This window comes from Rhinoderma darwinii, chromosome 1 (assembly GCF_050947455.1).
Source record: "Rhinoderma darwinii isolate aRhiDar2 chromosome 1, aRhiDar2.hap1, whole genome shotgun sequence".
Classification (NCBI taxonomy): domain Eukaryota; kingdom Metazoa; phylum Chordata; class Amphibia; order Anura; family Rhinodermatidae; genus Rhinoderma; species Rhinoderma darwinii.
Genome location: NC_134687.1, coordinates 243,333,742 through 243,349,326, shown reverse-complemented (window position 1 = coordinate 243,349,326; position 15,585 = coordinate 243,333,742). Strand labels below are relative to the sequence as shown.

General features: G+C 39.8%; 1 protein-coding gene across 1 annotated transcript in view; it reads right to left on the bottom strand.

Moving 5' to 3' along the window:
- The window catches only part of ARHGEF18 (Rho/Rac guanine nucleotide exchange factor 18), a 478,484-nt gene extending 463,115 nt beyond the window's left edge, over positions 1-15,369 (bottom strand). Inside the window, exon 1 of the mRNA XM_075863189.1 lies at positions 15,216-15,369. Coding sequence (XP_075719304.1) covers positions 15,216-15,369 — 154 coding nt within the window. The remainder of the gene's footprint in view (positions 1-15,215) is intronic.
- Positions 15,370-15,585: the final 216 nt, after the last annotated feature.

Here is a 15,585-nt window from a genome sequence, read left to right as displayed (position 1 = left end):
TTGGGGGATTCTAATATATAAAGGCCCTCAAAACCACTTCACAACTAAACTGGTACCTGTAAAAATATCATTTTGAAATTTTCTTGAAAATGTGAGAAATTGCTGCTAATGTTCTAAGCCTTGTAACGTCCTAGAAAAATAAAAGGACGTTCAAAAAACGATGCAAACATAAAGTACACATATGGGAAATGTTAACTAGTGACTATTTTGTGTGGTATTACTATCTGTTTTACAAGCAGATACATTTAAATTTAGAAAAATGCTAATTTTCTCAAAATTTTGGTGTTTTTCGCGAATAAATATTGCATTTTTCCACTATCATAAAGTACAATATGTCACGAGAAAACAAAGTCAGAATCGCTTGCATAGGTAAAAGCATTCACAAGTTATTACCACATAAAGTGACACGTCAGATTTGAAAAAATCTGCTGTGCCACAAGGCCAAAACAGGCTGCATCCTAAAGGGTTTAAAAGCTGCGTTAAATAGCGATCGCGGCTTTTTAGGGGTTAAACCACCATCGACGGCCCACTACATGATAGCGGGCAGCGATGGTTGCTGTGGCAACCGGACGTGTAACAATGGCGTCCGGCTATGCCATCTACGCATGTAGTGCAGTGCATTAGAATTGTGATCAGGGCCCCCTGCCCTCAAGTCCCCTAGTGGGACAAAGTAATAAAGTAAAAAATAAGTTGTGTAAAAATAAGAAAATACAAGTTTTAAAAGTAATAAAAAGTAAAATTCCCCCTTTTTCTCTTATCAGTCCTTTATTATTAATAAAAATAAATAAACAAATAAATAAACTATACATAATTGGTATTGCCACGTCCGTAATGGCCTGAACTACAAATTTATTTCATTATTTATCCCGCGCGGTGAACGCCATCAAATAAATTATTAATAAACCATACCAGAATCACAATTGTTTGCTCACTTCACCTTCAAAAAAATTTAATAAAAAGAGATCAAAAAACCTAAAAATTGTACTGATCGAAACTACAGCTCGTTACGCAAAAAAACAATTCCTCGCACGGCTTTCTTGACGGAAAAATAAAAAAGTTATGGCTCCTAGAATAAGGCAACACAAAAAGTAAATGATTTTTTACATTAAAAAAAACTATAAACATATGGTATCGCCGTAATCGTATCGCCCCGCAGAATAAAGTGAATATGTCATTTATAGCACACGGTGAACGATGTAAAAAAAAATAGAATAAAAAACAATAAATAGTAGAATTGATGTTTTTTAGTCACCACGCCTCTTAAAAACGGAAAAAAACTGATCAAAAAGTCGCATGCACCCCATAAAAACTACAATGAATTCCTCAAGGGGTCTAGTTTCCAAAATAGGGTCACTTTTGGGGGGTTTCCACTGTTTTGGCACCACAAGACCTCTTCAAACCGGACATGGTGCCTAAGGCCTTATTCAGTGGCCTTATAAACGCTGCGTTTTTTGCGCATTGCAGTTGCGTGTGTCATCAGTATGTGCTGCGTGGCTGTGTGATTTTCACGCATATGCCATGCTTATGACACGCGGTTTTAAAGATTAGAAAAATAAATGAAGGAAGTGCTTTTATTTTTTCCTTCATTTCTTTATCTACTGTTGCGTGAATCACACGCGTCACATGGAAGTGCTTCCGTGTGCAGTGCGCGAAAAACGGCCAAGTTGAAATCACGGATTGTCTGAACGGCCCCATTCACTAACATAGGTCCGTGCCACGCTCGTGATTTTCACGTGCGTATCACGCACGTAATACACGTTCGTGTGAATAAGGCCTAATAAAAAGGAGGCCTCAAAATCCACTAGGTGATCCTTTGCTTCTGAGGACGGTGCTTCAGTCCATTACCGCACTAGGGCCACATGTGGGATATTTCTCAAAACTTCAGAATCTGGGCAATAAGTATTGAGTTGCGTTTCTCTGGTAAAACCTTCTGTTTTACAGAAAAAAAATGGTATAAAAAGGATTTTCTGACAAAAATAAATATGTAAATTTCATCTCTACTTTGCTCTAAATTCCTGTGAAACACCTAAAGTGTTAATAAACGTTCTAAATGCTGTTGTGAATACTTTGAGGGGTCTAGTTTCTAAAATGGGGTGTTTGATAGGGGTTTCTAATATATAGGCCCCTCAAAGCAACTTCAGGACTGAACTGGAACCTAAAAAAAAAAAAAAAGAGGCAATACTTTGCTTCTTACATTATATTGATAGTGAGCAGCGCCCACCCCGAGATGACCCCAGTTTTGACCGTTTGTATAAACTGAGACCCCTATTAGACCATTTCAGTGCCTGGTTTTCCCAAGCATACACCCCCGAGAATTGTATTTCTATTGATGAGTCCTTGGTACATTTTAAAGGGAGGCTTCAATTCCGCCAGTACCTGCCGAGTAAGAGGGCAAGGTATGTCGTGAAGATGTATAAGCTGTGCGAGAGTGCATCAGCGTATACCTACAAATTTAAGATATATGAAGGGAAGGACACCAGTATTCAGCCACCAGAATGCCCCCCCTTACTGGGAGTTAATGCAAAAATTGTGTGGGATTTGGTGCACCCATTGCTGGACCAGGGTTAACACCTCTACCTGGATAATTTTTATAATAAAGCGTCCCACTCTTCTAGTGCCTCGCTTCCAGAAGTACTGTGGCATGCGGCACTGCTAGAAGAAATTTGAGAGGCCTCCCTAAGAACATGCTTGGGCAAACACTCAGAAGGGGTGAGAGCAGGGCACATTCTAGCAGCAACATATTGTGTGTCAAGTACAAGGAAAAGAGAGATGTCCTTGTATTGACAACAATACATGGCCACACCAGTACCCATGTACCTATACGAGGTACCAGAACAGAGACCCCCCAAACCAGACTGCATCCTGAACTACAATAGGTACATGGGAGGGTGGACTTGTCAGATCAAGTCCTGAAGCCCTACAGCGCCATGCGGTGTGGTATAAGAAGCTGGCCGTGCACATCATACAGAAGGCATTGTACCATTTGTACGTGCTACGTCGATGTGCACACCAGACGGGAACTTTCCTGGAATTTCAAGAGGTGGTTATCACGAACCTAATCTTTAGGGACCAAGAAAGGGGGGCACCCAGTACTTCTGGAAGCGAGGCCACACACATCGTACCAGGGCAACACTTTCCAGGAGAAGTTCCCCAAAATGGCAAGAAGGGGAAAAAGTCAAAAGAGGTGCAAAGTCTGCTATAAGAGGGGGATAAGGAAGGACACAATATATCAATGTGACACGTGTCCCGAAAAACCAGGGCTCTGTATGAGAGTGTTTTAAAATTTATCATACATCCTTTGATTTTTAATCTACCCCAGTTTTACTTACCCTGATGCACTCCGCACAGCTTATGCCCCTCATCTGTCCCTTCTGAGCCATGCTGTGTGCCCAGGCAGCTGTTAACAGCCACATTGGGGTATTGCCATACCCGGGAGAACCCACATTACAGTTTATGGGGTGTATGCATCTAGTCAAAATGCTCACTACACCTCTAGATTAATGCCTTAAGGGGTGTAGTTTTTAAAACGGGGTCACTTCTTGGGGGGTTTCAACTGGTACCTCAGGGGCTTCTGCATTCACGACTTAGCACCAGAAAAGCTACAATTTATAGGGTGTATATCTCCGGTGGCGCATGCTGGGCACAATATATAGGACACTGAAATGGAAAACATATATAGAAAATGCAAATCTCACACTGCACCATCTGCTGTGCATTACCTTTTAGACAATACCTGTGGGGTCAAAATGCTCACTACACCTCTAGATGAATGCCTTTAGAGGTGTAGATTTTAAAATGGGGTCACTTATTGGGGGTTTCCATTGCTTTGATACCTCTGGGGCTCCGCAAATGCAACATGGCACCCGAAAACCAATCCAGCAAAATCTGGACTCCAAAGAACACATAGCGCTCCTTTCCTTTTGAGCCCTCCCATGGGCCAAAACTGCAGTTTATCACCACAAATGGGGTATTATCGCACTCAGGACAAATTAGGCAACAAAATGGGGTATTTTATTTCTTTTGAAAATAAGAAATTTTGAGCCAAAACTACATATTATTGGAAAAAAATATATATTTTTTAATTCACAGCCCAATTCAAATAAGTTGTGTGAAAAATTGGGGGGTCTAAATGGTCACAACACCCATAAATGAATTCCTTGAGTGGTGTAGTTTCCAAAATGGGGTCACTTCTGGTGGGTTTCCATTGCTTTGATACCTCTGGGGCTCTGCAAATGCGACATGGCACCCGAAAACCAATCCAGCAAAATCTGTACTCCAAAGAACACAAAGCGCTCCTTCCCTTCTGAGGCCTCCTATGGGCCCAAACGGCAGTTTATCACCACAAATGGGGTATTGCTGCACTCAGGAGAAATTGGGCAACAAAATGGGGTATTTTGTTCTCTGTGAAAATAAGACATTTTGTTCAAAAATGACATCTCCCAATTCATATACGTGCTGTGAAAAAACTGTGGGGTCAAAATGGTAACAACAAATAAAAATGAATTCCTTGAGTGGTGTAGTTTCCAAAATGGGGTCACTTTTGGGGGATTCCTACTGTTTTGGCACCTCAACACCTCTCCAAACCTGGCATGCTGCCAAAAATATATTCTAAAAAGAGGCCCCAAAATGCACTAGGTGCTTCTTTGCTTCTGAGGCCTGTGTTTTAGTCAACGAGCACACTAGGGCCACATGTGGGACATTTCTAAAAACTGCAGAATCCTGGACAATGCATATTTAGTAGTGTTTTTCTGGTAAAACCTTCTGTGTTACAAATGACATTTGAAAATTTCACCTCCACTTTGCTTTAATTCCTGTGAAATGCCTAAAGGGTTAAAAAAAAACTTTCTAAATGCTGTTTTGAATACTTTGAGGGGGTCTAGTTTTTAAAATGGAGTGTTTTATGGGGGTTTCTAATACATAGGCCCCTCAAAGCCACTTCAGAACTGAACAGGTACCTTAAAAAAAAGGTTTTTAAAATTTTCTTAAAAATATGAGAAATTGCTGTTTATGTTCTAAGCCTTGTAACGGCCAAGAAAAATAAAAGAATGTTCAAAAAGTGATGCCAATCTAAAATAGACATATGGTAAATGTGAACTAGTAACTATTTTGTGTGGTATAACAATCTGTTTTACAAACAGATGCACTTAAATTCAGAAAAATTATATTATTTCTAAATTTTCTCTATATTTTGCAACTTTCCACAAATAAACACTGAATATATCGATCAAATTTTACCACTAACATAAAGCCGAATGTGTCGCGAGAAAACAAACTCAGAATCGCTTGGATAGGTTTAAGCATTCCCAAATTATTACCACATAAATTGAAATATGTCAGATTTGAAAAATGGGCTCTGAGCCTTAAGGTCTAAACTAGGCTGCATCCTTAAGGGGTTAAAACTGGCATTTTATTTCCAAATATGTGAATCCAGGTGACCTTTTTTTGACATCTGGGGCATGCCACTGGCTAAACACACATGAATACATATTTGTCAACTTCTGCCGACTCCGATACCAAATATCTGTGCATTTCATACACGCTGGGCAGAAGGCGGAGCTTACACCGAATGGTGCGTAAACTGGCTTTTGGAGAGTACATTTTCCAAAGTTGGTTCCAAAGCGATCTTTGTGTATGCGACAAAAGTCGCCACGTAGCCCCAGCCTAAGGCCCCCCGCACACGGCCGTGCCCGTAATTACGACCGGTGATTACAGGCACTCGCATTTGCGGACCATAAAATCAGGAGCATGGCCTGTAAAATAAAAAAATAGGACATGTCCTTTTTCTTGCAGGTCATTTCTATGGCCCGGACACCTTCCCGTAAATATTCGGGAAGGCGTCCGTGAGCAACAGAAATGAATGGGTCCGTACATCCGCAATTACGGAACGTAATTACAGATTAAAATTACGGCTGTGTTCATGGGGCCTAAAACTGTACATCTATATATGGTCTACATCCATATCTATATATATATATATATATATATATATATATATATATATATATATATATATATACATATATCCCAGAAATAAATCCAGCAGCACTCCGGTAATCAAGATGAAAAGAAGTGTGGTTTATTGTGCCAACGTGGCAAGTGCAACGTTTCCGTCCCACCTTGGGACCTTTTTCAAGCAGATAGATATGGGATAGATAGATGATTATAGTATCTCTTTTCATATATATATATATATATATATATATATATATATATATATATATATATATATATAAAGATATTATAATCATCTATCTATCTCATATCGATCTCTCATATCTGTCTGTCTCATATATATTGATATATAGTATAGTCCTAGGCTGGTGCTACACGATGACTTTGGCCACGACACTCGTCCCATGACCAAAAATCACTTTGTCCAGTAAAATTACTGCTACCACATTCACTTTCATTACCTGCCATGTACGCTATGGAACATAGTGATCTTTCGCTGTGCAACTGCGTCAAGTCCAAAGTGGCTGTGTAGCCCCAGCCTAAAACTATACTATATATCAATATACTGTATATGAGATACACAGACAGACAGACAGACAGTCAGATAGATAGATAGAATTGGTTATCAATCATATCACATCCTATACGAGAAAAAGAAATGGCAGAATTCATGGGGAATATGAATATTGATGATTTGATTCCATTGGCTAGCGCTGCTGCCTCTGATAGATGCCTTTCAATTAGTTTGTGAATAGGGATATTATTCCCAATATGTGTCCAGGATTACACGATTGGTGAGTGGCTCCTGTTTCCTCCTCCTTATGAATATTCATGAGCTTTTCTGACAATTGACGATTTTTTAAGTTTTATATGATGTATTTTCACTGTGCACTTTATTTGATATATGTACGATATATGTATGTAACATATGCACAATTTGAATGTACTTTAAATGCATTTTTTTGTATGCTTTTTACAACTCTGATGTAATGATCACTAATGATGTATTCACAAGTGGAGGGTATAAAACCCTGATTGACACATATCACCATTGCTTGACAAAGGTCCTGCTGAGAGGACTGAAACGTAGCTATTTCTGTACATGGGTTAATAAACCCCTATCTTTGCAACTACTTTTGGAGTGCTTCGTCTATTTCCTCGTTTGTGTAGATAGATAGATAGATAGACAGACAGACAGACAGACAGACAGACAGACAGACAGACAGACAGACAGACAGACAGACAGACAGACAGATAGATAGATAGATAGATAGATAGATAGATAGATAGATAGATAGATAGATAGATAGATAGATAAAAATCTATTTATTTGAGGAAGAAAAAGTGTGTGTGTTTTACTACTAATATTATTATTACTCTCCCTCCCTGACAGCCTGCCAGGAGAGGAGAAACTACGGGGGTTGGTGTCACGGCAGGGGGGGATCGCGAGGGGGATGATGTGCCGCGAGGATGTGCGTGCCGACGGGGATAGCATTGTCATCATTGTGACAGGATGTCACGTCACAATGATCACATGCCCAGAGACCATGCTGATTGGTCTCTGGGCAGAGCTCCGTGATGTTGGCTGTCTGGAGACAGCTGTATCACGGAGCTAAATCCCGCCACAGAGCGGAAAAAAGTATTAACTCTGCAGGACATTCTAGAACGGCCCTGCAGAGTTAATTGCGGACCGGCCGGACGTTTATAGTCTATGGGTGGTCTGCAAGTTGTTAAATAAGGTCTACATATTACTTCTATTCATAAATAGGCCCAACACCACGGTATGAGAAACATCCCCATATCATAATTTTTGCACCACCACCGGGGATCCTCTGATATACTGTCTGCGGCCACTAGACCCCAAAAATTTTCTTTCATCAGTCCACAAAATGTTGTGCCATTTCTCTTTGGGCCTGTCAATGTGTTCCTTAGAAAATTTTAACCTATTCAGGGCATGTTTTTTTTTTTGAACAACGGGACTCTGCGGGGAGTTCTTGCTGGTAATTTGGCTTCACTTAATCATCTTCTGATGGTAGCAATACTTACTGGTAACTTCAGATCTTTCTGGAGGTGATCACTGGGTGAGCCTTTGCTATTTTGGCTATTCTTCCATCCATTCGAACAGCAGTTCCCCGCTTCCTTCCGCGTCTTTTAGCTTTTGGTTGCCACTTCAAGGCATTTGAGATTATTTTATCTGAGCAGTCTATAATTTGCTGCACTTCTTTATATGTTTTTCCCTCTCCAATCAACTTTTTAATCAAAGTAAGTTTTTATCAGAACAATGTCTGGAACAACACATTTTCCCCAGTATTTCAGAAGGAAATGCACTATAACCAACATGTTCAATATTGGTCAGAAGAAATTATTTGCTATGTAGTAATATCACTTCTACCAAAAACATTGATTTATCAGGTTAACGATGTTGGACTGCTATTTTTATTTTTTTTAACACTACTGTACCTCATGTTTCTATAATTACTCTTTTTTGCCATATGACAAATGCTTTGACATATTTTGATTAAGAAAATTACGCTCTGTAAGACATCCACGAAGAAATGTTGCAGTATCTGGACAGTCTATGTTATATAAAATGTACAGCAACCTGACATGCCACTTCATAATGACATACGCTAACTGTTCCATCTACATGCTGATGAAAAACAGTACCAGCCCGGCACGAATACAGGCTAGTACATTCTCTGGGGATCAGTGAAGACAGTAGTGAAAGGGATTAGTGCGCTCTATGTGACTTCATTCTGCTGTCATGCAGAATGAAAATTCAGAAACTTCACATTTATGTTTCAACCATTCAAGCAATATATTAAAGTATTGTCATCATATGACATATATTCTAGATTTTCATTACATTATTAAACTCCCCTTAGAAGAACATATTTCTGAAATTCCCACATCATTTAAACAGGTTGTCTGTTTTAGAAATGCCCTATAAGAGCATTTCGAATAAAGAAAAGAGTCGGTACTCCAATCAGTATCCCCTCTATTAGTCAAACTAGAGAGCCACTACCAGTAGTGGCTCTCACTCTGAATACTGAATACTCAGTGCAAACTTTCCCTGCCAATAACAGTTGTTCGCCTTATTATTACAAGACCAGTACAAGAAAAAGGTGTTGTCTAAACCTGGCCTAAAGAGTCCCACAACTAATATTTCAATATCGCCTCCACCTAACATGTCTAGAGCTGCTTACTCCTTTCCCTGACCTCTTGTATCAACTCCCTATTCCTTAGAGATTGTGAACTCATATTGGCAGGGCTCCTACCTAATATATCTTGTAAACAGTGTGCCACTTGTCTGTCTTTTGTAATTGTTATAGTGTTACCTCAATATTTTGCTATGTAAATATTGCCTGCACATCTTATGGAACATACAATTACCTATATTGCTAGAAGTTTATTTACTGTAAGTTGGGAAGCCGAAAGACTCCTGAAAATACACCTTCCTTGATTCATAAGTTGAACAGAAGCTGATGGCACTATATAAATAAGTTATATATACACCGTATTAAAACCCCCTGCCCAATATTGTGTAGCTCCTCCCTGTGCCATCAAAACAGCTCTGATCTGCTCGGACTACACAGGACCTCTGATGGTGTCCTGTGGTATCTGGCACCATCACATTAGCAGCAGCAGTTGCTAAGTAAAAAAGCAGCTGATGCCAGTAAAAGCAAACATAAAACAGACCAGGCGACCTTCTTCCATTGCTCCATGGTTTAGTTCTGATGCTCATGTGCCCATTGTAGGTGCTTTCAGGGGTGGACAGTGGTCCACGTTGGAACTCTGGTCGATCTGCGGCTACTCAGCCCTAAACACAGCAATCTAGGATACACAGTGTTTGTTCTGACACCTGTCTATAATAGCCAGCAGTAACTTTTTTAGCTATTTGTGCCATAGTGGCCCTTCTGTGGAATCAGACCAGACTAGTTTTCGCTTCCCACACACATCAATGAGCCTCGGGCACCAATGACTTTGTCACTGGTTCACCAGTTGTCCTTCCATGAACTGCTTTTAGTAGGTACTAACCACTGCATACCATGAACACCCCACAAGACATGCCGATCTGACCTAGTCATCTAGCCATCACAATTTGGCCCTTGTGACCCTGTGAAGGTCACTCAGATTCTTACGCTTGCCCATTTTTCCATGCTTTCAAAACATCAACTTCAAGAACTGACTATTCACTTGCTGCCTAATATATCCACACCATGACAGGTATCATTGTAACTATATTATACATTTTATTCACTCCACCTGCCAGTGGTTTTAATCTTATCTGATCGTTGTATGTGTATTTATATTTAGTTGAAATCATAAGTTTACATACACCTAAGCACAGCAGTTTACAACCAAATATTTAATATTTCCGTACTCAAGAGAAATTGCGTTGCAGATTACGGGCTGTTTTTTCTCCTATTACCCCTTGTGAAAATGAAAAAAATGTAACTAAAGCAACATATTATTGGAAAAAATATTGTTTTCTATTTTTACAGCCCAATTCTAATAAAATCTATGAAACACATGTGGGGTTAAAATGCTCACTACACCCCTAGATGAATGCTTTGATGGGTGCAGTTTCCCAAATGGAGTCACTATACAGAAGTTTTAACTGTACTGGTACCTCAGGGACTCTGCAAATGCGACATGGTGCCCAGAAACCAATCCAGCAAAATCTGCGCCCCCAAATAGAAAATAGCGCTCCTTCTCTTCTGAGCCCTGCTTAGTTCCCAAACAGCAGTTTATAACCACATATGCAGTATTGCTGTACTCAGGAGAAATTGCATATCAAATTGTGGGTTGCTTTTTCTCCTGTATTCTTTCTGAAAATGAAAAATTTTGAGCTTAAACTATGTATTATTGAGTATCATTTTCCAATTTCACAGCCCGAATCTAATAAAATCTATGAAACACCTGTGGGGTCAAAATGCTCACTTCATCCATTAATATATTGAGGGGTGTAGTTTCCAAAATCCACAAGGTGCTCCTTCATTTCTGAGGCCTGTATTTCAGTCAAGTTGCAAACTAGTACCATATATGGGATATTTCTACAAACTGCAGAATCTGGGTAATAAAGATTGAGTAGCATTTCACCTCCACTTAGCTTTAATTTATACGAAACACCTAAAGGATTATTACACTTACTAAATGCTATTTTTAATACTTTGAGGGTACAGTTTTTAAAGTGATTTATCAGGGTTTCTAATATATAGGCTCCTCAAAGCCACTTCAGATCGGAATGGTCTTGAAAATTTTAAAGATTGCTGCCAGACATATAACATCCTAAAAAATTAAAATGCTATTTAAAAAATGATGCCAACATAAAGTAGACATATGGAAAATGTTAATTATTAACTATTTTGTGTGCTTACGAGCAAATAAATATTTAACACAAAGTACAATGTGTCACATAAAAACAACCTGAAAATCGCTTAAATAAGTAAAAGCATTACACATTTACTACCTCATGAAGGGTGTATACACATGGTGCGGTTTTGCAGCATTTTTTGTCATGTGGCCAAAAACCACACTGTAAAACCAGATGCATTTTTACAGTGACTTGCAGCGGTTTCCGTGCTAGCTGCAATACTGCAGCAAATTGTGGTAATAACGCATGCCGGTTTTGGCAGAACTGCACCGTGTGAATACACCCAAATTGACACATCAGATATGAAAAATGAGGCTTTGTCAGGAAGGTAAAGAAAATGATCTGAGACGCTTGTGGGTAGATCACACTAGTGGAGTCCATGAGCTTGAGCCACCACCAACTTCCCGAACAAAAATGGCGGCAAGCACTCAATAGAGAACCAAAATATCTCTGGGTCTGCTACCTACTTTGCTTAAATGCTAATTTGAAGGCTCCATCATTGGATAGGTCAGTGTACAGGAGAGTATGTTCACATTCTGGCAAACCTTATGCCGCTAAAAATGCTCTCCTATACCTGATACAGCAGAACAGTCTTCATCATCACTGCCTGTTGAGTTCTCACATGGTTACACTCCATGCTCCAGGAGTACAAGCAGCAAATAGCTATCATTGATTATCATGTAACATAGCAGTAAAGAGGGGAAAATCGGTCTGGAGCTTAAAGAGGCTCTGTCACCAGATTTTGCAACCCCTATCTGCTATTGCAGCAGATAGGCGCTGCAATGTAGATTACAGTAACGTTTTTATTTTTAAAAAACGAGCATTTTTGGCCAAGTTATGACCATTTTTGTAGTTATGCAAATGAGGCTTGCAAAAGTCCAAGTGGGTGTGTTTAAAAGTAAAAGTCCAAGTGGGCGTGTATTATGTGCGTACATCGGGGCGTTTTTAATACTTTTACTAGCTGGGCGCTCTGATGAGAAGTATCATCCACTTCTCTTCAGAACGCCCAGCTTCTGGCAGTGCAGATCTGTGACGTCACTCACAGGTCCTGCATCGTGTCGGCCACATCGGCACCAGAGGCTACAGTTGATTCTGCAGCAGCATCAGCGTTTGCAGGTAAGATCGACTTACCTGCAAACGCTGATGCTGCTGCAGAATCAACTGTAGCCTCTGGTGCCGATGTGGCCGTCACGATGCAGGACCTGTGAGTGACGTCACAGATCTGCACTGCCAGAAGCTGGGCGTTCTGAAGAGAAGAGGATGTTACTTCTCTTCAGAGCGCCCAGCTAGTGAAAGTATTAAAAACGCCCCGATGTACGCACATAATACACGCCCACTTGGACTTTTACTTTTAAACACACCCACTTGGACTTTTGCAAGCCTCATTTGCATAACTACAAAAATGGTCATAACTTGGCCAAAAATGCTCGTTTTTTAAAAATAAAAACGTTACTGTAATCTACATTGCAGCGCCTATCTGCTGCAATAGCAGATAGGGGTTGCAAAATCTGGTGACAGAGCCTCTTTAAGTATAGGCAGCTCTATGGAAAAATAGTAATTGGTTCTAAAGCCTTGAAAATGTCAAACTAAAGTAGGAAAAAAATGAACATAAACAAATATACACAATATAGACAAAGCAACTAATACAGATGAAACTATTAAAAGGGTATTCCCAAAATCATAAATTATCACCTATACATGGGATAGGTAACCATTTTCTGATAGCTGGGGGTCCCACCACTGGGACCCCCACTGATCTTGAGAACGGGAGTCACAAACTCCCAAATCCTTCTCACTGCACCCTTTGCAGTGAGAAGCTGAACGGAGCGGTGATCGAGCATTCGCCTGTCGTTGCTTTCACAGTCTATGAGAATGAGGGAAACAGCCGAGCATGTTTTTTGGTACTTCCCATAGACTTTGAAAGTAGTGGCAGCGCGCATGCTTGACCGCCGCTCCATTCAATATCCTACTTACTGCGGTCGAGCAGTGAGGAGTAACAGGGGTTCGAGACCCCCGTTCTCACAATCAGTGGGGTGCCAGCAGTGGGGCCCTCAGTGATCAGAAAATGATCACCTATCCTATGGATAGGTGACAATTTATAATTTTATAAACCCCTTTAAGAAAGAGCAGCTGGAAGCCTGGCGAATCACTGTCTATGTCTAGGCACAGTTAGATAGCAGAAGACTACTTATAGCACAGGTAAAAAGTAGTAAAGCACAAGTTAATACAGTACATGTGACAAGTAGAGAGTAGTGCTGTACATACTGCACACGTAGAGTGCAGTAAAGTACATATACACTCCTCAACAATGAAATTGCAACACCAAGAAGGGCAGTCGTAAGGTTATGCAAGTCAAGAAAGTAGCAGGTATCGCTAAGATCTGCAAATGATCAAATTTTCAAACACCGAGCTCCAATCTGTGGCATGTAGGAGGAGAATAAAACCAGAGTGAAAGCAACGTTCTATAGCCATATGAAACCTCAAAAATCGGATCAAGTGGTGTGGGATGATTGTGCAAAGCATTTGCATATCATTAACATGTCTATCGATTCTGTGATTTACACAATTCCAAAACTTTTTCTACTTGGAGTTGCAATTTCAATGGTGAGGAGTGTAGTACAGGTAAAGTAGATAGCAGTACAGTACATAAAGAACAGGTAGCTGGCAGTACAGTTTATGTAGCACAGGTATAGAGCAGTATGGAACAAGTACTGTACTGTAGAGAGGCGCTACTAGATAGTATAACAGCATACAATGATTGAGTCTACTTGACCCTAATGTGCTGGTTAGCTTTCCACTGTGGCCAATCACGGTTGTTTTACCAGCTAAATGCGCGTGCTGTTTCCCTGGATCTTCCAGACAATTTTAAAGTGTCCGTTTATTTTCACAGAAACAATAGAGTAGTCGACTGGGTCTTATGAGAACTACTGTATTAAACTGGTTCAAAAGTGTATGACACTGTCCTAGACTGACAACTGACAGTTTTAAAGCACAACTGTCTTTTTAAATGCTGCAATTTATTGCGGATTGAGACAAAAGCAATATATGTCTATTTGTTTGTAAAATTAAATACATTTTATTAAAATGGTTGTCATAATATAATGGAATATGAAATGAGCCAAACAAAGTATAGTTTCTTGGCTTATTCTCTGGAAGTCCAGGCTCAGTGAGAGGAAGACTGCTCTTAGAATACAGTGGGAGACACTTATATACTGTACACTGTCAGAGGCAGCTGAATCTGCAAGGTCAAAAGAAACAACAGGACAGTGCAGGGATTCACGTGACAAAACAAGCAGGATAAGAGTCATGACATTCATATTTACACATCTTATGAAGAGCAGAAAGTGTAGCTATGTGCTAATTGTATCCTATTAGCTACAGCCATTTTCATGTTAGAGCCTCTCGGTTGCTACAATTTATAGTGCTCTAGCTTAAAGACACAACATACTGGGGTTTACAGTTCAACAACATATAGAATTCTAAAATACATTTTTGAAGTTCTTAAAGTTCCATACCAGTAGCAAGTGAAGTTTTGTTAGTAGCATAATATGATGACCCAATACAAAGATTGGGAAATAATAAAATAAATGAAAAAAAATAGAATAATTACATATATTCATAAACAGAAGTCATTTAATGTTACTGTCATACATTACTATTCACGTGTCAAATTAGCCCTAACCTTCATATTCTAAATAATATGTCAACTATTATGAATATGTGCATGAATTGTTTTTCCCGCTATTTTCATATTATTTCACTTGTATCTGTTGAGATTTTGTGAGAATGTGCCTTGTCAGTGCCACCTGTTTCATACAACTAGTCTTTTTGTTCTGAACTGCCCTTCTATGACAGACCCACCTCTGCTTATTTTGTTACTATTTACCTCTTTTAAATGACCACCTCTTCATCCACAATTTAGAGAAAGAAGGCCAGGAGTTGTTCAGGACAGAATCGGACATCTTGAGAACTAGCCGCTGTTTCAAGGAGACATTTAAACCAGCTGTGTGCCTGTAGACGTCAGGCTCAATCTGAACCATCAGGACCAAAACAGCCCAGGATTCCCATTAGAGCTCCAAATTAGGGCTGGCTGTAGGGGGGAGGTACATCTTTTAAGAGACTGTTCTGGCTGCTGTGTAATTCATGGCCAAAAGAGAAATATTTAACTACCAGCTGCCCAGATACAAAGACTAATATGCAAGAATAACAGAACCATAGTAATGTTATTATACTTATGAGGGTATGTTCACACGGCT